Raw genomic sequence first — 24,893 nt, 5'->3', positions numbered from 1 at the left:
AATCCAGTGGCCTATGCGTTGAGACTATCAGCCAATAGGAAACTAGTGCTCCCCGCCCCACGATTTCTGACGTTTCTCAGTTTGACCTAGGCATGAACAAGATTTGCGCAAGCGCATTTCACACCTGAGAAGTTAAAGTCGCTTATAAGCGTCATATAAGTGACAGTCATGTGGGGTTCCTCCTTCAGTGGTTCCAACCCTCTCCCACCATTCTTTGGATGTAAATTACTCTGGGTTTCCGTTCTGTCATACCGGGCTCCTTCAGTGTCCAAAAGAGCTCTAGAAAGCGAAAAATGACGCACTGAGACAGGTTTGGGTCCCTGCGCATGTGCAGAGACGCAAGCAGAGAGGCCGGGGACGTAACCTGCGCGTGGGCTTTCTGCGCGTGCGCTCGGCCAGCTAGTTGCGGTGGCAGCTGGGAGTATGTCGGCCCCGTTTGAGGAACGCAGTGGGGTGGTTCCTTGCAGTACGCCGTGGGGCCAGTGGTACCAGACCCTGGAGGAGGTGTTCATTGAAGTTCAAGTGCCGCCAGGCACTCGCGCCCAGGATATCCAGTGCGGCCTGCAGAGCCGACATGTGGCGCTGGCCGTGGGTGGCCGCGAGATCCTCAAGGTAGCGGCCGGCGGTGGCTTATACTCAGTATCGTCTTCCCAGTCTCACAAAATTCCCGAGTTCCTAAGGTTCATTGCTTTCGTGAGAAGACTCTTGGAAGGCCCTACGGCTCATCTGGCCGTATGAGAGAGAGCGTTAAAATTGGCCTGATTTTGATCTGGTCGGAACCCCCGCCCTAAGGGCCAGTCCAGAGTTTAGGAGCCTATTTTTCTTGCTTTATTTTCAAACAAAATAAGGGTGTCTTGTTTCTGTGAGGATCTTCAGCTGAGAACGGATGAGCTGTTAAAGCAACAGATGTCTATCGTACATATACTTTCTACCAGGCACTGATACAGGACCTGGGAGTACAGCGGTGAAGGAGGCAGATAAGTTGCCTGCTCTAAGAGAGGCTACCTTCTGGTAGACAGCCTTGATGAAACAACCAAACGAATAAATATTTAAAGCAGATGTTGGAAAGTACAACAAACTACTTTGTTGTACAAAGTATAATAAAATGAAAGTAAAAAGTATTTAAAAAAAAAAAAGGATATCGGGTAGAGGCTTCAGAGGTGATGTCAGGTGATTTATTTTCTTAATTAAAAATTTAAAATTCCTACATGGTTGTGGAGTGGTCACACCGTACAAGAGGGATGTGAAGACAATAATGAATCCCCTTTGCCTTTTATATCTTATTAATGCCCTTTTCGAACTGAAATCCGCGTTTTCCATAAGCTTGTAGTTAAGTTAATTAAGTTGAAGTTGGATGCCTTTCTCAGATTAGCTGCCCAGATGTTTGATGGCAGTGCAGTGTAGGGGTGAAGGGAGACTGCTTGGTGTGACCTCTGGCTCTACGGTTTTCTAGTTTTGTAGCCTTGGGCAAGAGATCACTCGGTGTCTCTAAACCTGTTTTATCGTCCCTAAAATGCAGTATTTATGATACCTTTCTCTGGATTATTGTAAACATAACTTAATATCCATATGAAGAGCTTGCGGTAGTTAATAAGCACACACTGCATCTTAGCTACTAATATTTTATATGAAAGTATTTTGAGTGCCTCGGAGAAAGACAGACATTGATTTATGCCAACTTGGATCTTAATGGGCTTTCTCAATAGTTGTGCAATTTATACTGTTTCCTGAGCAATGGTTTAAGATTACAATTCAGTTTACTTTAGTAATTCTGATAAGTGGGAATTTAGCAGTAACTGGGATTTTAGATGTCTATTTAAACGAATAGGATTTTTTTTTTCTGACTAGCATTGACATTTAAAAATATGTTTTGCATTTTGTGCCATTTTAACTTCATTTCCTAAAACTTAAACTTGGCAAGTAGCAGCAAATTAAAATGGGTTTTAGGGTGTGCATTCTCCTTTTAAACTTATATTTCTTTTTTTCTTAAGAGTTTCAGAAAAATCAGTCACAACTGACCTGGTATCAGATCTACAGTATGTGCACTAAAAAAAAATTTTTAATGCCAAATTGCCTATCAAAGAGATTGAAGCAGTTTTTAAAAGTTTATTTTAGAGGCAGCATTTCTTCTTAGTTTCAGCAAGAGATCCCTTTTTGTAGTTCATTTTAATTGGTAAAATTAAGGAATTTTACATACTTATTTCACATATGACTAACCAATGACCAGTAGTGTTTCTACACCTTTTTTAAAAATTAAGGAGTCATAATCTTTTTGTAGAGACTACATGTTCTTTGGCAGAGTATTCCAAGCAGTGTGAAGCAGCGTCCATTTCACTTTCTTAGAGGAAGCTTAGGGTTGAGCAACTGTAAAAGTAAAATTGTAGAAAATATGATCTCCCTACTCTAACCAAATTAAACAATTGTATGTGGATTAGGTAGGAAATTAGATAAGTCTTAAATCATGAAATCTTTATAAAAATTAATGAAATGCTATATTTTTAGTATCTTGTGTATTTATTTTTCAGGGCAAACTCTTTGATTCTACAATAGCTGATGAAGGAACATGGACATTGGGTGAGGGTAATTTATAATATTTCAAAGAATTTTTTTTAAATTTTGTTATCACGTTGTATATTTCATCCTTTTTTATTAGGTCCTTTTGTCTTTACAGGAAACTGGTGGTGTAGTGGTTAAGTGCTATGGCTGCTAACCAAAAGGTCGGCAGTTCGAATCCACCAGGTGCTCCTTGGAAACTCTCTGGGGCAGCTCTACTCTGTCCTATAGGGTCACTATGAGTCAGAATCTACTCGATGGCAGTGGGTTTGGTTTTGTTTTTACAGCTTTGAAAGCTATAATAGTAAAAATATGTTGAAACCAAAACTCAAAACCTGTTGCCATCTAGTTGATTTCAACTTATAGTGGACAGAGTAGAACAGCCTAATAGGGTTTTCAAGGAGTGGCTGGCTGATTCGAACCACCGATCTTTTGGTTAGCAGCTGTAGCTCTTAACTACTGTGCCACCGGGGCTCCATGTTGAAAACAGCTGTATATCAAGATTGAGTAATGGTTTTTGAATAATGTGAAACCTAATGAACTACAATTTTTTATTTGTAATTTTTTTTTTTTTTTTTGCTTAGAGGACAGAAAAATGGTCCGTATTGTTCTTACAAAGACAAAAAGAGATGCAGCAAATTGCTGGACCTCTCTTCTAGAATCTGAATATGCAGCTGATCCTTGGGTACAAGACCAAATGCAGAGAAAGCTTACATTGGAGAGATTCCAGAAAGAAGTAAGTCAGATGAGTGTATGCAGAATCATTGAGTAATTATTATTATTTGAAATTAAAAAATCCACTGTGGTTATGAAAAGTTACAAAAATTCTTTAGAGGAGTTTTTTTTTTTAAGTGAGATGACTGGCCTCTCTATATATAGATTTGATTTTTTTTTTCTTAAGGTGAACTTTGCTTTATTTGTACTGCCAGGTTATCATTGATTTAATGTAAACAAGTAGTAGGTGAATAGACCTAATAAAAAAATTGAATTATAGACTTTAATATTATAAAAAGTAAAAGGCTCCTTCACCAACATCTCCCATTCCATGCCTCTATCTCATTTTTATCTCATATATATATATATATATATTTTTTTTTTTCTTTTTGACATAAAAGACAAAATGTTCTTTATTTTGCTTAGTAGTATATCTTGGGCCTATTTCATGTTAGTACATAATAGATAAAACTTTTTAACTGCTTCAGAGTATTCCCTAGTTTGGATATGTCATAATTATGATTTAGGTTTATTTATTTTTCTCTATTTCAAACAAAACTTGTGCTTTCATTTCTGTGAAACTCTTCAAATATTCCTCCAAGATAGGTATCTAGGAGAGGAATTACGGGGTGTTTTAGTCATCCAGTGCTGCTTAAAAGAAGTACCACAAGTGGATGGCTTTAAGAAAGAGAAGTTTATCCTCTCACAGTCTAGTAGGTTAGAAGTCCAAATTCAGGGCATCAGCTGCAGAGGAATCCTTTCTCTGTCAGCTCTGGAGGAGGGTCCTTTTCATCAGTCCCTCCTGGACTAGGAGCTTCTCTGTGCAGAAACCCTGGGTCCAAAGGACACACTCTGCTCCCAGCACTGCTTTCTTGGTGGTATGAGGTCCCCCTGCCTGTCTGCTCGCTTCTTTCTTTTGTATAAAGAGATTGGCTCAAGACACAATCCAACTTGTAGATTGAGTCCTGCCTATCCCACCTCATTAATATCATAGAGGTAGGATTTACAACACATAGGAAAATCGTATCAGTTGACAAAATGGTGGAAAATCACACAATATGGGGAATCATGGAGTAGCCAAATTGATAAACATATTTTTGGGGGATACACTTCAATCCATGACATTGGGTCAATGTACTTCTAAAGTTTTGGTGGATAATTTCCATGTATGTGCTGACAATTCCCAAACATACATCTCTAGCCTGAACTTTTCTGCTGAACTTTGGACCCAATTGCCAGTTGCCTAATCAACATCTACACTTGGCTATCTAACAGACATCTCAACATGTCCAAAATGAAGTCCCTAATTTCCCTCCAAAATGTGGTCTTTCTCTTGCCATCTGTATCTCAGTTGATGGAAACTCCAGTTTCTCAGGCCAAAAAGAACTCGGGAATCCTTCTTGATTCCTGTCTTTCTGTCACCTGCATCCAATTTGTCAGGGAATCTTACTGGTTGGTACTACCTCCCAAATGTATTCAGAATTTGACCACTTCTCACCAACAACACTGCTATCACTCTGATCTGGACCATCTCTAATCTTTTGCTTAGATTGCCTAGGTTACTCCTAATTGGCCTCCTCGCTTCTACTCTTGTCCAGTTACAGTCTAAACATAGCAGTTAGAGCAATCCTTTTAAACTATAAGTCAGATCATGTCACCTCTCTTCTCAGAACTCTGCAAATCATTCCTCTTTCACTCCAGTAAAAGACAATCTGGTCCTGCATTATTTTCTCCTACCACTGTCCCCGTCACTCATTCTGCTGTAGCCATACTGGCCTGTTTGCTGTTCCTTAAGCATGCCAGACCATTGCTTTCCTGTCCCTCCGCCTGGAATGCTCTTCTCCCAAGGATCTGCTTGGCTAACGTCTTCACTGTATTCAGGTCATTGTTCACTGAAGCATATCTCGATCATCCTATTTGATACTATAACCTTCTCCCTATTTCCCTTACCCCGCCCTAATTTTTTGTTTCATGGCACTAACCAACTTTTAGCATTCTATGTCAGGGTTGGCAAACTATGACCTATAGGCAAAATCTGGCCCATGACCTGGAATAGTAAAGCTTTACTGGAACATAGCTATGCTCATTCTTTTGTGTGTTGTCTATGGCTGTTTTCACACAGTGCAGAGTTGCTCAGTTGTGACAGAGACTTTAGGGCCCACAAAGCCTAAAATATATACTATCTGACTCTTTACAAAAAAGTTTGCTGACCCCTGGACTAGATAATTTATGCTTTATTATTTGTTTCCTTCTGCTAGAATGTAAGGTCCATCAGAGCAGGAATTTTTGTTTTCTTCACCCTTGAATTCAGATGCCTCTGGTGATATTTGACATACAATAGGAGCTCGGTAAATGTTGACTAAAGGAAATTGTTCTCCAGAAAGACTAAAATCTGTGATACTTCAGCGTAGTGGTCAAGATCTCAGGCTCTGGAGCCATGTTGCCCAAACCCCAGTTTGCCAGTAGATTTGTGACCTTGGGCAAACTCTTTAGTTTTATGTATGTATGGTGATAGTGTTTCCTAGGATTGTTGTAAGGAATCAATGTATTATTATATGTATAGCTTTTAGAACCCTGCCTGGAATGCTTTCAAAAAATATTGTCTATTAAAATCTGTTCATGCACTGATATTAAAATGTTTTCTTTTCATGCTTACCAATACTAATACACATAAAAATTTTTAAATATTTGTAAATCTTAACTTTGAAAAATATCTCATTCTTTTAAATTCTCTTTTGGTGATTACAGTGAACTTTGCTATCTTTACATATGTTTATTAGCCATTTGGGTTTTCTTTTTTGGTCATTTACCTCTCTTTTTTTCCATTGGGTTATTTATATTTTTCCTTATAAGATTTAGTGTATTGTAATTTTTTTCTTATCTTTTAGAATCCTGGTTTTGATTTCAGTGGAGCAGAAATCTCAGGAAACTACACTAAAGGTGGACCAGATTTCTCAAACCTTGAGAAATAACAGCTGTTTTTTTTTTCTTCTGTATTCCGTGGATCTTTGCAGATGTTGCCAACCTCATCAAAGAAACAGATTATGTAGTAAGAGAAAAATGTGGATGCCTACAATTAACAAACTACAAAATAGATTTAAAAGTGGTTTTAAATAGTGCATTCAAATATGGTTTTTAAAGGAAACACCTTAAATATGTGGGGACTCTTCTATGAATATATGGTAACCTTTTTGGACTTATTTTTGCTTAGCATGAAGTTTTATATGCTTCATTTTACTAATTTCATACTTAACCTATATTTTTAATACAAAAAAGCATGAGGGCATAAATTATGTAAAATGGCAGGGTGCTTTCAGAGAAAATTAAGTTTTTCTTTCGATAAGTATGACGCAGGAGTAACATTCAATAAACTTTTCTAAATAGGAATTGTGTACCCCTTTGACTAAGTATGTCAGTTCACAAAGGAAATTATTTTACTGGAAAAAAAAAATTAAGGAAAAAAACTGATCCACAAATGTAATTTGAGTTAACTTAATTTTAAAAGTTAAAGAAAATGTCTTAGTTAGTATGTTACTCCTTAGCAGATTACTTTATATCAGAAACTTGAAAAGCAGTTAAAAACCTGAAAGTAGAAGTAGATTAATACAAAAGAGACACAGCTAAGTGAATGTGGTTGTTGGACAAGTGCTTTGTGAGTGGCAGAAAGCAAATTATGGTCATTGATTTGTAAGTCATTTATACCATTTTGATCCTCAATTATCCAAACATCTAGGTAGGAAATATCTATTGAAATGTTATTCATCTTTTTTATGTTCTTTTTAAAAAATTAAAATTCTGAAATTTATAGAAAAGTTGCAAGTAAAGTTCACAGTTTTTTTCCCTGAACTATTTGGGACTAGTTGATGACATGGTGTCCCATCACCTGTGTCCTCAAAGGAAGACATTCTCTTACACAACTACAATGCAAAGTGTTATCATCAGGAAAGTAATATTAGCACATTACCATCTAATCCTCAGACGCTTCACCCCATTCCCATTTAACCAGTTGTCCTAGTAATGTCCTTTATAGCAAAAGGATCCAGTCAGAATCATGCCTTGCCTTTAGATGTCAGGCATCTTTATTCTCCTTCAATTTCAAACAAGTCCTTATTTTTTTGTTTTTTTTGACTTGGCAGTTTTGAAGATTACAGGCTAGTTTTGTAGTATATCCCTCGTTTTGAGTTTTTCTTGTATTTCTTTATGGTAAGATTCAGGTTATGCTTTTTTGGGAGAAATAGATGTGATGTATCCTTATTTCATCCTATCACCAGTTAATAATTTTGATTTGTCCCATTTCTGACGGTGTGTTAGGTGGTATCTGCCAGACTTCTCCAATGTAAAGTTACTCTTTTTCTGTATGTAAATAAGTAGTTTGTGGGAAGGTAGCTTCAAAGTACTACTTTGTTTTTCATCAGATTTGCAATTTATTTATGTCAGTATCATCTCATACTTAACTGTTTTATCCATTGGATTAAAAACTATTATTCTCATTACTTTTATGTTCAAAATTATTCCAAATTTGACCAGTGGAAAACCATTGTAAGTGGCTCCTGTGCCCTTTTGACATGTCCCCATCATTCTTGGAGCAATTTCTTACTTTCTGGCACAAGATACACCAGGCTTATCATGCTTTCCCTTCCCCAGCTCAAGAATCGGCCGTTTTTTCAAGAAGCCTTGATTCTCTTCAGTGGAGAAGTATTTAGAAGCCAAGATATGTGTGCTAGGTGTGCTTATTACTGTTGGGGTGCGTGCGTATAATGTATATATTTACATTCATATTTCTAATCTGTGTATATTGAAAATTAAAGAGTTCACACTGATACTTTCAATTCCAGTCTCATGAGGGTCATTTTAGTTTTATCTCTTTCCATATTTCTAACTCCCTTAAACCATAGTGAGAAACCTGGTTCCTATTATCCTTAATACATTTGACTTCCTATTTGAGGCCAACTTCCCGTGTGAATACCTTCCTTACCCTGCTCAGGTTCCAACACCATGCCAAGAAGGATGCCTTCCTCAACCTTCTTGGGCCCTAGAGACCCTACTGTGGGCCACTGCAGCTCACCCACATCCTTTAGCAAGATGCTTACCTTGCTCAGCTACACCCAGTAGCTTTAGGACTGAATTGTTGGGGAAGAGATATCTTTTTACATTTAATCGGCCTCTGTCTTTGAGTTTTTATTTTTTAATTTTATTGTGTTTTAGGTGAAAGTTTACAGTGCAAATTAGTTTCTCATTCAAAAATTTATACACAAACTTTTGAGATATTTATTGTAATCCCTGCCATGTATCGGCACTCCCCCCGCTTTCCGTTTCTACCTTGGGTTCGCCATGTCCATTTGTCCAGTTTTCCTGTCCCTTCCTGCCATCTCGTCTTTGCTTTTGGACAGGTGTTGCCCATTTGGTCGTGTATACTTGATTGAACTAAGAAGCACATTTCTCACATGTGTTATTGTCTGTTTTGTAGTCCTGTCTAATTACTGGCTAAAAGGTAGGTTTCGGGAGTGGCTTCAGTTCTGAGTTAGTAGGCTTTCTGGGGGTCATGGTCTCAGGGGTTCCTCCAGTCTCTGTCAGACTAGTAAGTCTGGTCCTTTTTTTGTGAACTTGAATTTTCTTAGACATTTTTTTCCCCACCTTATTCAGGACCCTCTATTGTGATCCACCTACCCCGTAGATGATCATAGCTGGGCACCGTCTAGATCTGGCTCAGGATATCCAGTGGAGGCTGTGGTTCATGTGGCCCATTAGTCCTTTGGACTGGTATTTTTCTTGTGTCTTTGGTTTTCTTCATTCTCCTTTGCTCCAGATGGAACAGGACCAATAGATGTATCTTAGATGGCTGTTTGCAGGCTTTTAAGACCCTTAACACTTCCCATGAAAGTAGGATGTAGAACATTTTCTTTAAGAACCGTATTATGCCAGTTGACCTATGTGTTCCAAGACCGTGGTCCTGAGCCCTGAGCCCCAATAACTCGGTCCCTCAGAATTTTTGGATGGTTCTAGGAAGCTTCCATGACTTTGCCTTGGTCAAGTTGTGCTGACTTCCCCCATATTGTGTTGTCTTTACCTTCATCAAAGTTAATACTTGTTTACTATCTAGTTAGTGATTTCCCCTCCCCACCCCTCACATCCCTCATAACCATCAAAGGTTTTTTTTTTTTTTTGTGAGTAAACCTTTTCTTGGGTTTTTATAATAGTGGTCTCATACAATATTTGTCCTTTTGTGATTGACTTATTTCACTGAGCATAATGCCCTCCAGATTCATCCATGTTGTGAGATGTTTCAGATTCATTGTTGCATACAGTTCCATTGTATGTATGTACCATAATTTATCCGTTGGTCTGTTGATAGGCATGTAGGTTTCCATCTTTTTGCTGTTGTGAATAATGCTGCAGTGAACATGAATGTGCATATGTCTATTTGTGTGACAGCTGTTAATTTCTCTAGGATATATTCCTAGAAGTGAGATTGCTGGATTCTATGGTATTTATATTTCTGGCTTTTTAAGAAGGTGCCATATCGTTTTCCATAGTGGTTGTATGATTTTACATTCTTACCAGCATGAGTTCCAGCCTCCCCACAAGATCTCCAACATTTGTTATTTTATATTTTTTTGATTAGTTAGTGCCAGTAATGTCGGGGAGAGATGGTATCTCATTGTAGTTTTGGTTTACATTTCTCTAACAGTGAATGATCATGAGCCTTTCTTCATGTGTCTCTTAGCTCCCTGAATGTCTTCTTCAGTCAAGTGTCTGTTCATATCCTTTGCCCATTTTTTTTTTTTAATTGGATTGTCTTTCTGCTATTGAGATGCCAACGTTTTCTAGCAGTTTGAGAGATTAGATCCATATTGGATGCGTTGTAGCCAAAATTCTTTTTCCCAGTGTATAGGTTCTCTTATTACTCTTTTAGTGAAGTTTTTTGATGAGTGTGTTTAATTTTTAGAAGTACCCAGTTGTCCAGTTTATCTTCTGGTGTTTGTGCATTGTTAACTAGGGTTTGTATTCTCTTTATGCCATGCATTAGGGCCCTGAATGTTGTCCCTCTGACATTTTTAAAGTTTATTTTTTTTTAATAAATGTACAGTAAAATTAACTTTTTTTGAAGTATAGTTCTCTGATTTTCAAAACATGTATAGATATGTGTAACCGCTACCCATAACAGGATATTGAACTGTTACGTCACCACTAAAATTCTCTCATGCTGTCTCTTTGCTAGGGAGTCATACCCTACACTCCCACCCAGCCCCTAGAAATGACTGATCCTATTCTTCATCTCCATAGTTTTGTCTTTTCAAGAATGTTATAGAAATGGAATCATATGTAAAATCTTTTAAAACTAGCTTTGTCAGCATAAGGCCTTTGAGACTTACTCAACTTGCTGCATGATTCAATACTGCATTTATTATTATTGCTGAGTAGTATTCCATTGTATGAATATACCATAGTTTGTCTGTCTGCTCATTCATCTGTTGAAGAACATTTGGGCTGTTTTTAGCAAGTATGAATGGAACTGCTATAAACATTTACATAAAGACTTTTGTGCGAACACAAGTTTTTATTTCTCTGAATATTTAGGTGGGATTGCTGGGTCATGTGGTAAGTGTATGTTTAACTGTGTAAGAAACTGCCAAACTGTTTTCCAGAGTGATTGTATTTTTGTATTCTCATCAGCAATGGATGAGTTGCTGTACATCATTGTCAGCACTTGGTATTGTCAATATTTTTTATTTTTTAGCTACTCTAGTGTAGTATGTGGTAAGGAGTACCTAGGTAGTGCAAAGCATCAAGCACATGACTGCTGGCGGGAAGGCTGGTACCTCAGAAGACAGGCCTGGTCACCTGCTTCCAAAAGGTCACAGCCTTGAAAACCCTATGGAGTTCTACTCGGCACCTTTGAGGTCACCATTAGTCAGAATTGACTGGACAGCAACTAACAACAAAAACAATAGTGTGCAGAGAGGTATTTCATCATGCTTTTGATTTGGATTTCCCTAATGACTGATGATGTTGAGCATCATTTCCTGTGCTTATTTGCTATCCATAGTTTTTTTTTTCATGAAGTTGTCCAAGTTTTTTACCCATTTTAAAAATCAAGTTGTTTTCTTACTGTTGAGTTTTGAGAGTTCATTGTATAATCTGGATGCAAATCCCTTGTTGGATTTGTGATTCGCAAATATTTGTTTCATAGCCTATAGTCTTCTGCAAAACAAAAAAAAATTTTTTTTTTTTAAAGTTTTGATGAAGTACAGTTTATCATGTTGCCAGATGATCGTGCTTTTGATATCATGTCTGAGAACTCTGTTTAACCCCAGGTCATGAAAATTTTTGCATTTTCTTCTAAAAGATTTGTCATTTTACCTTTTACATTTAGGTCTGTGAGCCATTTTAATTTTTGTATAATGTTTGAGATTTACATGGATGTTTATTTTTTTGCATAAGTGCCAAGTTATTTCAAAATCATTTGTTGAAAATACTATCCTTTCTCCATGGAATTGTCTTTGCACTTTGTCAAAAATCAGTTGTTATTTGCAACACATGGGGTTACCATGAATCTGAATCCACTCAAGGGCAACTGGTTGTCTTGATAATTAGGTAATAGCCATACTACATAGATTTTATTGTTTCTGCCACCATGCATCTTAACTTTAGTGCTGAGTTTAAATATTACTGAATAGTTCCGTTATCAAATTACTAATGTAACTAAATAAGAAGAAAAATAAAACCACCCAGCAAATCAATGCATTTCAGTAGCTTTATTGAAAGGTATATCCTTTAATACCAAAACATAATGGTAGTTTGTTAGGTCACCTCTGCCAACTCAAAATTAACACTGATGTATTTAGAATACTGAAATGTTACCAGCTGTTTGGGAAAACTGAAAAGTTATCCACAAAACATAGGTTACAAAAGTCAAATATAAGTTATACTGTGGTTCTTTGGCTTATTTTTCAGTGCATATTTATCCATAAATATCTGTAACATGATGTCAAAAGTAAATCTGAATTGGTTACAACCATTCTGGATGATCTCAGGCTACACGATGCACTGAGTAACCGTTCACAACACTTTAACGTTGTAGGTCTCCTTACATTCACTGACTTACATGGAAAATCTGAAACACTACCTCAGCTACCTTTAGAGTTACGAAGGTACCCACTTAACTTTTCTTAAGACTTTATTTTGCCACAGTAGAGGCATTTAATGAAAATATACTCTGTTCCTTTTAAACAAAATTCTAAATTAGGCAATTGCAGTTTTATAAAAACAGTCCTTAGTAAAAACTTTAGGATTGTTAAATTTAGCCTGAACTTGATTTAATGGGGTAAAACAAGTTTTCAGAGTGGTAATCTATTTTGAGTTACTAATAAAAGAGAAACTAATTTTCTCAATGGGACTAGATTGAGGCAGTAGATTTTATATAAAAATTTTTATCATGGGTACAAATATTTCCTGTTTTCTAGAAAAAAACATATTAAAGATAACTTTATGTGTATGTCAGACTTGCCAGGTCTGTATTTTTGCTTTATATAAAATGCCCTCAAATGTAAATATGATTGCCAGACAGCCATGAAGTCCACATATCTGGATTATGTATTATTTGCATTATGGGTACCGAGAAACCATTTATACTGCCTAGAATAGTAATCCTTGTTATGTCTTAAAAGTGCATTTGTGAAATGCTGGTTTTGATGTAAGCCTTAACAATTTAATAAGCACATTTAAGAAGATTTATTTTAAATTAAGTAGGTTACCACTTCAATACCACCTAAATACACTGATCCAATATAGAAATTTAGATCAATGTTAGAAATAAAGATTCACAGTTTACCTTCTCAGGCTATCGTTACAGTTTCACATTTATATTCTTAGCTTTGATTTGTGTGCTTCACAGATGAATTCAAATCTAAATGTAATTCCACTATAGCATAATGTTAAGTAGACAATTTTCCCAAGTCTGAGAACATCAATTCTAATCTAGTTATGATGTTTTGAGGCTTCACAGCTTAAATCCATTATAATACCATAAACTTCATAGCTCAGGGTTGTAGAGAAAGGCTTCAAAGAGTTTTCTGTTGCTGTAATAATCCTATTTAGACAAACAAACAAAAAACCAAGTTATCAGAAGTCTTCGAAGCATAAATTTACTGTGAAAATGAACTATTCCTATCTAAGATTCAAAATCAGAGATTTTATGTAGATGACTTAAATGTTAACATTTAGTTCTGAGGAGAAAAAGATAAATCACCACTCTAAGTAATTTAGATGGCAAGAATGGATATCAAAAATGCAGTGACCAGGTTTACCTTCTTCATGCATATAACTACATACTTTGCAGTAGTCCAACTGCTGTAACAATGATACACCACTTCAGTGTTGAAATGTTCTGGCAATTTCCAATTACCTAACATGGAGACCAACTGCCGTATCTTACTTTTTCTTTAAGAACAGTATTCAGGTTCATACCGATTTAGCTAATAAGCTAAAGATCTCAAATTAGTATGGTTCAAACTTTTGGTCTTGTTGCCCAACTCAGGCTTGTGTTACTTTAAATGACACGTACTCTGAGCCAGAGCTTGGGCCTACATAACGCAGAATGATGTGTCATTAAAAAAAATACTGTTCCAGTGCTACTTTCAGCAGTCAGGTTATTAAGAGGTAACGCTGTTAGTTCTAAGCTGATAAGTTAATGAAATGGTTAATATACATATCAGAGGTTGCATAATTTCTTATTCTTAGGGTGTTGTACCTTGAATGTAGTGAATGTCTTCAAATATTAGCTGACTAGATGGGTGAAGTCATTTTCCCCTTTGCCATCCCTACTCCATTTTGTGTAAGAATAACAATTCAGACTTTAATTCTCTAACTGAGGAAAATAATAGCATTACAAAATTTTGTCTATATGGATAACTGTGAACCAATTTTACCAATTAAGGAACCGTTTCAGGAATTGTTGGAAGGTGGGTTATCCTGTAGAAACTATGCTTCAGTTGCCTTGCGGTTCGCCCAGAAACAATCCATTTCAACTTCTGGACATTTGGTTTGGAACACTTGTTTGATGAATATTCATTTAAACACTTGGATACGAGCTCTTGCCAGAAGGTCAAATCTCTGCCGTTTATCTGTACATCCAGAAATAAAAAAAAAACAAACCTGTTGCTGTTGAGTTGATTCCAACTCATAGCAAGCCTGTAGGACAGGAGAACTGCCCCATAGGTTTTCCAAGGAACACCTGGTGGATTTGAACTGCTGACCTTTTGGTTAGCAGCTGTAGTTCTTAATCACTACACTACCAGGGTTTCCTGTCTGTACATAGATGTTTAAAATTATTATTCAAAATAAATTCCTACCGTATTAAAATACAGTAATAAAGGCAATTCTATTAATATGTGTCCTCCCTTGTCAAAAAAAAAAAAAAAAAAAATGGAGGATAAGCTACTTAAGCATAACCACCCACTGCCGTCAAGTCGATTCATAGCGACTCTAGAGGACAGAGTAGAACTGCCCCCTAGAGTTTCCAGGGAGCGCCTGGCGGATTTGAACTGCCGACCTCTTGGTTAGCAGCCATAGCACTTAACCACTATGCCACCAGGGTTTCCAAAATAAGCATAGGACTTGTCATTTTACTTCAGGAGATACTGCAAGTGGTTTAGTTTTACAGGTGTTAATAGGATTTAGACCATGACCTTGACATACCTTGGAATGTTTCTGAAGACTTTCTACTCCTTCTGTCAGTTGTACACACTTCTGTGCTTGGATCTCCAATGCAATAATAGATAATGCCAACACAGAAGGCTAAAAGAGATCAGTTTTTAAGTAAATGCCAAATATAAAAAAAAAAAAAAAAAAATAGGTGTGAATAAATAGGTTTAATCTTTTTAAAATATTTACCTTTGCTTTAGAAAATATGATCCTGCAGTGGCATGCCTTAAGCTGAGCTTCTAGTCTTTCAAAATTAAGGCTGCTTCTCCTTTAACAATAAAATTAGATTAACTTAGGTTAATTTAATGCAGGTAATTTTACACCTAGTCAAAAGACCTATGAAAAACATTGATGTCATTTTATACAGTGAAGATTATGCATAGTATCAGAGAAAAAAAAATATTTAAAAGAATTATCCTTCCCTCAGAGATATTAACTTCTAAGAACATACATGAGTTTTAAAACAAAGTGTTATGCCACAGATACCACTGTTATTTTGATTTTAATAAATCTTTTTCTGTATCTACTAAAGTTCGTTCCTCCATAAATTTGTGTTAGATGCCGACCTAATAGGTTCTATATGTTATGTGGTTTAAAAATGGAAAATTAAGAAAAAGTTGAAATGTCCATTAACAACACTAAAGTTGGAATGTCTTAACCACATTTGCGGACAGTGATGTTCAAGGAGCCTGTAAAAATGGTGCGGCAGCAGTGTCTAACCTCCTTGTCTAATTTCACAAGGGGAAGGAGAGAGAATCATCATCGATAGCAGGCTGATTCCTATGAATCAGAGGTCACACATATCTCCTTTCTCTAACCTTTTTACCAGTTCTGACACCAGCTGTCCCTCCCATGGCGCACTCTACTTCTCTCCTGGGTTCAGTAATCCATAGCAATGACCCACAAAACTCACAGACAACACTCAAGATTATAAGGTTTACTATAATAGGTTACAATTCAGGATCAGAAACAATACAATTGTTTGATCAGGACAGCCTCTTCTCAGCTACCCCTGAATGCAGGACTCTCTGGCGTGTGGCTCCTTGGCCCAACTTTTGCCCTGCTCTGGCAAGTGTTACAAAACTTTTTAGCTCCACCAGTAAGTGCCCAGAGGCATCCCACTCTGCCAGTAAGCCTCAGCCTGAAGGTGCTCAGCTCTTGCTCTGTGGGTCGGCACGCCCACTGTAACTGCGGTTCTCCATGGGCCGGGAAGCCCAACACACCATCTCATGCAGGCCTCCTGGTTCTCCTGCCACTGTTTCTCTGCCATTGCTTCTTGCTGTCTTGTACCGTCTCTGGTGTTACAACTCTGTCTTCTGGATTTAGGAGGTTCTCAGTGCTGGGAGCCTGGGTCCAAAGGACATGCTCTGCTCCCCTCTCTTCCTCTTGGTAGTGAGGTCCTCCTTCTGCTCTGGGATTGGCTTTTAAGTCTAGTGGATGGCAAAACTAACCAACCCCCTCGTTAGGGTTCCATATACTTTATTTGCATGGTCCCACCCCCAAGGGTGATACACACCTTATTTGCATTATCAAGAAGCTGTCCAATCCCCTTGGGGGGGCCACAAGCACCTTATTTGCATAGTCCCACCTGATCATTTGGTGGGAGGTTCAAGACCATGGCTATAAAGGCCATATAAAAGCAATCTGTCACACTGCAGAGCCACCCCTGGCTCTTCTAGCCATGGTTCTTTTATACTTGGAGGATAACTCCCCCTCCCCCCCGCCCCGATCATTTTACCAAGTCAAAACAGTCATTAACAATTAGGCCATCAGTAGGGCAAAGAGTCCTCAGGGTGAGGTTACTCAGGTTCCAGCCATTCAGGTCTGCTGCAGGTACCCATGTTACCTGCTCAGGTTCTCCAAAAGTCATCTTGGCTTCACTCTTTCTGGTATGTGATAAAATTTAACTGAGGGAAGATTATTCCCTTGCTATGAACCTCACAAGGTGTCAGCATAGCAAAACCTTTAAGGGACTTTTGGTCCAGCTATTGTATTCCAGTCCAGCAGTATATTCCTCCAAGTCCACTCTTTCACAGTTACTGCCTCTACAGTTAGTTTCTATAATCACAATTCACCCTGTAAACAATCAACACAACTAAATCATACAATCCTATCAGCATCTTCCCCCACCCTCTCTTCCTGAGACTCACCAGGAATCTATTTAGTGGGGATCCTCCCTTGTCCCCCTCATTTTGAGTGTAAGCACACCCATTAAATGGCATAAGCCAGCCACTTCCTCCCTTCATCTTTCCCCGTTTTAGATAGCCAACGTTTACATTGTCCATCCCTACCAAACCAGTACTCTGAGGAGACAAGCATGTTCCTAGATCTGAGGAATCTTCTGTTCAGGCTAGAAATTTGAGCAAATGCATCCATACACAATGTCCAGTCCAGAGCAGCCCTCAAATTGCAGCAATCTTCACCAGCTCATGGTGCCAAATATTTTCTCTTCATTTGGTCAGGTTATTCCTCTTCATTCGGGCAGGTTCTGGTCAGCTCATCCCTAGCCCCTGTGGTCTAGGTCAACGAGCACCATCCATATGTTCAGGAGCCACACAAAACTGCCTGTAATTCAGAAGAGCCAGCCCCTTCCCTCTCTCATCCCTGTCCTCTGTGGGCTACCGGGCACGACCTGTAGGCCTAGGAATCCACAGACCTCCCTGCACTTCTGATCAACCAGTCCCTCCTCTCTCTCTCTCATTCCTAGTCTCTGTGGACTAGGTCAAAGGGTACCAGTGGAATATGTCCAAACTCAGACCATCTCTTCATTGCTGCACTTCCCCCGACTTCCAATCTATCGCACTGCAGAGCCACAGCTGTCATCTTACTTTGATTGGAATTCTATCAGGAGATTGATTTTACATAACAACCAAAACACCATTCTGATATCCAAACATCCTTTGCTTAAAACAAAGATCACATACCTTTCAAATGGTAATTTCTCTTGAATGAGTGAATAATAGAGTTGCAGAAACTGAAAGGCAGTAGTAGCTTTGACTTTCCAACATACTTTCTCCAGTACAATCTTTTCCATTCTCATCAAGTCTGAAACAGTGAACCTATACTGGCTTATTCGGATCAAGTCATTTGCCAATGGGATGTTCCTCTCTTCTTCTGTTGATTTTACGGCCAAATAGAAGCAGCTCAGTCCAACACACCCAAGATGCTTGGGCTGTACCTAAAAATAATAATTATCATCATTATCTCTAGAACTCAAACCCACCATTAGGAAAATGTATCTTTGATGTATATTTCTCAACTGTGATGGACTTAAGATCTACTTATACCTCAACTGTAGCCTGTCAAAACTATGCACCCCATTTGGGAATGATTTTTGAGTAACTGAACTGAGTTTCAATGTTTGGCCTTTGCACAGAATAATTCTTATCACTGTAGAACTGTAAACACTGTGCTGTAATTTGACCAAGAAAGTTAACTGGTCAGGAGACTTATGGGAGGAACTGAAACATGTTACATAAATGGTGTATTAATAAAATTTCCAGGATGTTATGTCTTTTCCAAGCTGTTGTCTTTGTAACACAAGTAAAACAGTTTTTAAGTATAACAACACACATTGTTTACTCTGTCTGTAAAGCCCTGTCCACTACCAATCTCTCTTTTTATTTATTCATGGAGACATTATTTTCTGAATGTCTACAATGGGAGGCACAGTCAAAATTCTATCCAATCTTAAAGTCCCAGCTCAAATGAAACTTTTAAGAATCTTTTACCAGTATCTGTTTTATCTCTTCTTCATGGAACCCCATCAACAATATATACCTTTTTAGAAGTATAATTGGAAACCCTGGTGGTGTAGCGGTTAAGAGTTTGGCTGCTAAGCAAAAGGTTGGTAGTTCGAATCCACCAGATGCTCCTTGGAAACCCTACGGAGCAGTTCTACCCTGTCCTATAGGATTGCTGAGTCGGAATAGACTCAACAGCAATGGGTTTTTGTGGTTTAGAATTATAATTGTTTCTACTGAGCCTTGCACTGTTATGATAGTTATCAGTGTAGCCATCTTATTCCCGTACAGTCCATTGGTGTTGAGTTGATTTCGACTCATAGCAACCCTAGAGGACAGAAAAGAACTGCCCCAAGGCTGTAATCTTTATGGGAGCAGACTACCACAGCTTTATCCCACAGAGCAGTTGGTAGGTTCATACCACTGACCTTTCAGTTAGCACTCAACCATTGCGCCACCAGACCCCTTATTCCCATATAGGGCTGTAATATCCTTGAGAGGCAGCTGTATGTTTTTATCTGTGCAACATTTATAGATCCAAGTGCAGTGCCTGCACATGGTGTCTGTCTAAAGAATTGTTACATCAGTCTGTTGAACAAAATGCTAATATAGAACTATTCAACAAATATTGAGTTCGTTCTATGATGCACTGTGTTAAGTACTGAGAACTAAAAGATGAATGTCATTCTAATGGTTATACTATCTCATTATCCACTAATGACCATGGGTCCACAGAGAAGGCAGATTCATTTTCAATAAACAAGCTCTGAAAGTTACACAGATATCCTGCTTATCCAGTAAAAGGAAATAATCATAGAAATGCTCCTCCTTCAGAAAATCTCTCGTCTACTGCATGCAAACTGATGCTGGAAATGTTAAGCATAAGCAGGACTTTGACTAGGCCTAAGACTGGAACACTTAGAACTTTATATATAGACAGTGATTAAGAAATACACCCAAGTCCTTAACCACAATCTAGCATTCTCTAACAAATGTCTTTGAATCTAAAAACAAATAAATGAAAATACCCAACCTATCAGCAAATGTTTCAAAAACAACAGCCGATTCTCCTACTTGTAAACTCTGTAATTATTTTATACTAGACTATCTTCCATTTCAAAATTTGTCTAACACATGATGCATTATCGTTGATTTATGATCAGGAAAAATATTCATCAATGCTGTAGCACACAGAATTATCAGTGTTTCAGCTACCTGCTGAAAAATGTCAAGTTTGTGAGTAATATCCAAAAGCTAACACAAGGTAAAGACACAATGAGCAAAATTAAATATTCAGGGTAATGTAGCTTTAAACCTACCTTCATTTTGCACAGAAACCTGTCCAGTAAATTCACAGCTAGAGAAAATGTTTCGGTGTCAAAGCCAAAGAACTGAGTTAGACTAAGAAGATCTTTCACTTGAAAGTCCCTTAGCCTTGCTGTCATTCTGAGGCCATTATCGTGAGCAGACTCAATTAGTCTCAAGCCGCAGACTTTGGGCTGACATCTAGACTCCTGTTCCAATAGGGCATTCAGCTGGTGTAGCAGTTTCTGAGCGTCAGTTGTCAGTACTTCTATCATCTATATATAGAACGAAACCCAGAAAGGAGTGTAAGAATAACCCTTCCTGCTTTCCTTGACCATCCCTGTATTGTGCCAAAAAGTACTACGTAATTCTCCCCTCTCCCCATGCTGCTAGTGAACCTAGTGCTATTGTTTTTTTTTCCTACCAGTCTCGTGGGCTGCTAATTCCTAGAGGGCTGGAATCCTGCTTTTTTTTTTTTTTAATTGCAGATCTTCAAGAAATATTGAAGTCATTCACTGTCAGTAGATAACTATTAATAGACTGCTATACAACAGGATACCAAGAACTTTGAAATCAGATGGTTGTACGTATTCTGCCAAATATTAGCAACTTAAATTGTTCACATTACTTTTCTGAGCCTTAGTTCCTCACACACTTGTGTGCATTACACAAAAACCACATAGGTAAAGAGCTTACGTCGCACATACAATAGGTGCTTAATAAACACTGCACGATAAAAATGAGCTTCATTTTACATCTGTGAAATGAAGCTAACAATATTTACCTTCTTTAACGATTGTGATGACTAGTTTTTAGTACAGAGCTTGGCGCACAGTGAACGCTAATTATTAACTTTTATTGGTGCTAGGAAAGGAAGCTTGAAGGGTGCTACAGCAGCACATAGGAGAGGGGCTAACCTAGTCTACAAGATGAATCTGGGGATTTTATTCATCTAAGACAGAGCATTCCACATCTACTGTGTGCCAGGCACAAGCTAAGCGCTGGGTACGCGAACGTCCCACCTCTCACCAACTGAAAGCAAGGAAGGCGGGGGATCTGTAGGGTTGGACGAGGGAAGGGGGTACAGGTGAGGAACCAGTAACTTTATGGGCAAAACTCTTTCGTCCCCCGACGGGTCCCTAGGACGGGGCGGGCACTGACACTATCTCTGCGAGAACGAATCCGGCCCCGCCCCTCCAGGCTCGGACTAGCCCGGGCATGTGCTCCCAACAGAGAAAAAGCGAATGCAGGAAAACGGCGCGGGCCAGGCCTTCCCCCTCACCCCGCGCCCCCAACTCTGGTCCCTACCCGCACTCTCAGCTCACCTTGATCGTGACTGCGGCTCCTCAGCGGTAATTACCCTCCCCGGGCCTGCTCGCACCTCACCCGACTATACCAGATCCGAGAGGCCTACGAGGCGAGGGGACTCGAGGGCAGGAGGGGAGCGGCCCGGGGAGGGGGAGACGTCCGGGGCGGAGGTCTCCGCAGCGCCGCCGAGACGGAACTGCCCTCAGTCTGGGACAGCTCGAAGCGGGAGGGGCAGCGCCTGACCGCCTGTGTAATATGTTGAGGGGCGGGGCGTTCCCGCGAGGTAAGAAGCCCGGCCAATCAGCACGCATCTTACGTTATCCCGGGCGTCCATTCTCCGCTCCCTTAAGACCACGCCCCGTTTCCCCTAAGCGTCTCTCATTGGACTGTTTTCCGAAGTGTCTCCATTCAAGCCGAGGCCTAGCTAACTTGTGCACGCCCCGATTCTGGCCAGGGTCAGGTTTCTGCCGCAAACCGGGTTGGCCAGCATTTCATTCCAGAACGTACTGGGAGTTTCTGTCAGGTACAGTTTAGTAGTTGTGTAATGGTTCTATCCCCTCTTTCTAAAAATAGTGATTACTTAAAAAAAAAAAGTCAAGTCTTGATTTCTGGTTATAGATGCAGAGAGTAGGATTTTCTAGAGATTTCTGTGAGTGAACTTTGGAAATCAATTGATCCTTCCCATATTTTTTTATATTTTTACTTTTTGTGTACTTTATCAAAGAATGGAGTTGGGCTGCTTCGTTTCTTAGTCCTCTTCCAATTTTCAGAATTTTATTTTGAAGTGAGTTTACATAGAAAAGTTGATGATTTTTTTCAGTGGGTTAAAATGAAAGGTGTGTGTCAGATTGTGTTAAGAGGAATATATGGGAATATGTACAAAATAATACAAAGTATATTTTTTATATACAAAATGTGTATACAAAATATATGCAAAAGGAATATTTACAAAATAAATGTCGTAAGTATAAATCTCAGACTATAGACCAGTGTGTGAAGCAGTATTATTCTTTTATTTACTGTAAATGAACTTAATCCTCTGAATGTGGGCCTCTCCTATGCCAGATTAGTGGAAAAATAACCTGATCCTTTCCTGGATTCTCTCTATCATTGTCAGAGATGAGAAGCCTACAAGCAAAAAGGCCTGAGGAAGGACTGGGGTGAGTCAGCTAACTCTCAAAGATGGTAGTTGAATATCTCTGTTCTCACGTCCTCTTATCTTCTAAGTGGCTATCTGGGCTTTGAAAGAGTGAAAAATCTGAAAGATTTGCTGGAACGTCTACTTTTCGTGAGGCAATGTCACAGAACTAAGCCCTGGAAGGCAGGAAAGGAAAACCAGGGAGAAAACTTACTAACTCAAAGTGATACCCTAGTCACATAATCAGGTGAGTTTGAGAAACTGGAGCTCAAATGGGGACGGAACCTTGGTACACCTTGAAAGTCAATTTACCTGATGAATATAAATTGGTAATTTAAAACGTTTAAAAATTAATTTTATTTTAAAAGTACTTATTGCAATAATGTGTGAGTTTCAAAATGTGCATGTTTCTCCTGTTGGCTTTTACTAACAAAATTAGGAATATATATACGCAATTTTAAAAAAATGGCTTAAACAAAAAACAAAAACAAACAAAACCCAAACCTGTTGCCGTCGAGTCGATTCCAACTCAAAAATGTCTTAGAAACAATTAAGACTTATTGCAATGAAACAATGCACTAGCTCACTAATATTTGTTGAACACACTTTGTGTGTCAGTGGGGAACAAAACAGACCAGTCCCTGTCCTTGTGGTCATGTAGTCCTGTGGGTAGTATAAATGTCTAGCCTTTGGAATAAATTCCAGGAATGTCTACTACTAACTAGCTATGTGATTTTCAGAAAGTTATTTAATCACTTTGAGTTTCCATTTTCTTTTTTTTAAAAAATAGGAAGTGATAATACCTTACCTACAGGGTTATTAAGAGGATTAAGTAATGCAAAGTACATGAAGAGCTAGGCACTGAGTCCAGAACACAGTAAGTACTTGATAAATAGTAGCTTTTGTTACTAAATTAAAAAGCACTGGACGTTCGGTGGTTAAGCCCGGGGCTGCTAAGTGAAAGGTAGGCAGTTTGAACCCACCAGCCACTCCTCTGCAGAAGTATGTGCAGTCTGCTTCCTTAAAGGTTTACAGCCTTAGAAACCCAATGGCACAGTTCTACTCTGTCCTGCAGGGTCGCTTTAGTGAGTAGGAATTGACTCTACAGCAAGAGTTTTGTTTTTTTATTTGGGTTTACTAAATTACTAACTTTTCTTTGAAAAAAAAATTTTATCGTATTTTAGATGAAGGTTTAGAGCGCAAACTTGTTTCTCATTAAACAATATACATACTGTTTTGTGACATTGATTTCTTTGAAAATATTTTGCTTAAACAGACTTTTTTTCCTCTGTTGATTGTGTTTTCTGTATTGTCAGACAATCTTCTATTCTAAACCTAGAATGAGAATGAGAGTATTTGAACTGTTTATTTAATACTAATAAACATATCCAGGAAACCCTGGTGGTGGAGTGGTTAAGAGCTATGACTGATAACCAAAAGGTCAGCAGGTCAAACCCACCAGGCGCTCCTTGGAAACAAGATGCTCAGAATAATGGCCTTGAGGCTGGACAAGAATCCTAGGTAGTAACTGGGAGATTTAATCATATTCCGTACATTGTAGAAATGCCTTTGAGCAACAATGATTGTAACAAATAGGTGTAACATTGGTGGTGTGTCATTTACTGTCATTCAGATGAAGGTCCTAATTGTTTCAGTTCCTTTTCAGCTTGGAGAGGATGTGAAGCTTTGCCTTCCCTCCCCTATACAAAATGTCCAAGCATCTCATCCTCTGTTCAGCATCGCTGACAAGTGTCCAGAACTTTTGGATGTAGGCTTGTCCAACTGTCGTGAGAGCCAAGGAAGTGAGGCTCAATAAGAACTCAGCTGAGCCCCTTTCCTTTCTACTTTCTGATCCTTCCTGTAACGATTTATTACAGGCTCATCACCTCTCAGATTTTCTCTAGTGCATCTTCTTGGTCATATTCATTTGAAGAAAACTTGCTTGGCAGTGGCATGAGTCTTTATTAGCCCCTGGGGTACCAGTATAAGGTCCCTGGGTAGCATAAACAGTTTGTACTCAATCCAAAGTTTGGTGGTTTGAACCCACCCAGCAGTACTGTGGAAGAAAGTTCTCACTGTTTCGGTAAACATTACAACCAAAAGAAAAAAGAAAAAAAACCTATGGAACAATTCTGCTCTGACACACATGGGGTTTCCATGAGTTGGAATTGGCGGCAATGCGGCAGTGGTTTGGTGTTTGGTTTTTTTGCGGGTACCAATGAAATCGTGTATGTAAGAGGAGGGAACAGGAGAAGGATGTATAGAAAACACAGATTAATAATTTGAGTATATCTCTCCTATTCAAAGGCTCTGGCTACCCCCTTAGTTACAGAGATAAAGTTACCCCTTCCAATTTAATTGAAGTTTTACTGTGTTCCATGAAAAACTAAACTTTCTACTTGTCAAGTAACTGCTGCTTTATAAAGGCA

At 38.6% G+C, this 24,893-nt stretch overlaps 2 protein-coding genes and 1 long non-coding RNA gene across 4 annotated transcripts in view; 2 read left to right on the top strand and 1 right to left on the bottom strand.

Annotated features, from left to right (window-relative positions):
* Nucleotides 1–7: 7 nt before the first annotated feature.
* Nucleotides 8–12,535, top strand: NUDCD2 (NudC domain containing 2). Its single transcript, XM_049874277.1, has 4 exons — nucleotides 8–612; nucleotides 2,526–2,574; nucleotides 3,138–3,289; nucleotides 6,156–12,535. Exons 1-4 carry the CDS (start codon nucleotides 424–426, stop codon nucleotides 6,237–6,239), a joined length of 474 nt encoding a protein of 157 aa, XP_049730234.1. The 5' UTR covers nucleotides 8–423; the 3' UTR covers nucleotides 6,240–12,535.
* A 651-nt stretch (nucleotides 12,536–13,186) lies between these two features.
* Nucleotides 13,187–21,555, bottom strand: CCNG1 (cyclin G1). Its single transcript, XM_049874276.1, has 7 exons — nucleotides 21,344–21,555; nucleotides 20,033–20,293; nucleotides 17,895–18,148; nucleotides 15,160–15,238; nucleotides 14,965–15,063; nucleotides 14,196–14,390; nucleotides 13,187–13,357 (listed from the first exon to the last, which is right to left on the bottom strand). The coding sequence occupies exons 2-6, from the start codon at nucleotides 20,291–20,293 to the stop codon at nucleotides 14,199–14,201; spliced, it is 885 nt and encodes a 294-aa protein (XP_049730233.1). The 5' UTR covers nucleotides 21,344–21,555; the 3' UTR covers nucleotides 13,187–13,357; nucleotides 14,196–14,198.
* A 69-nt stretch (nucleotides 21,556–21,624) lies between these two features.
* Nucleotides 21,625–24,893, top strand: part of LOC126070256 (uncharacterized) — a 79,091-nt gene continuing 75,822 nt past the window's right edge. For both annotated transcript variants that reach the window (XR_007516179.1, XR_007516178.1), the window contains exons 1-2: nucleotides 21,625–21,849; nucleotides 22,444–22,486. This is a non-coding gene — a long non-coding RNA (uncharacterized LOC126070256). The remainder of the gene's footprint in view (nucleotides 21,850–22,443; nucleotides 22,487–24,893) is intronic.

The sequence above is a fragment of the Elephas maximus genome, chromosome 2, assembly GCF_024166365.1.
Source record: "Elephas maximus indicus isolate mEleMax1 chromosome 2, mEleMax1 primary haplotype, whole genome shotgun sequence".
Classification (NCBI taxonomy): Eukaryota; Metazoa; Chordata; class Mammalia; order Proboscidea; family Elephantidae; genus Elephas; species Elephas maximus.
Note: the sequence above shows the minus strand (reverse complement) of the source record. Positions and strands in the feature narration are given on the sequence as shown.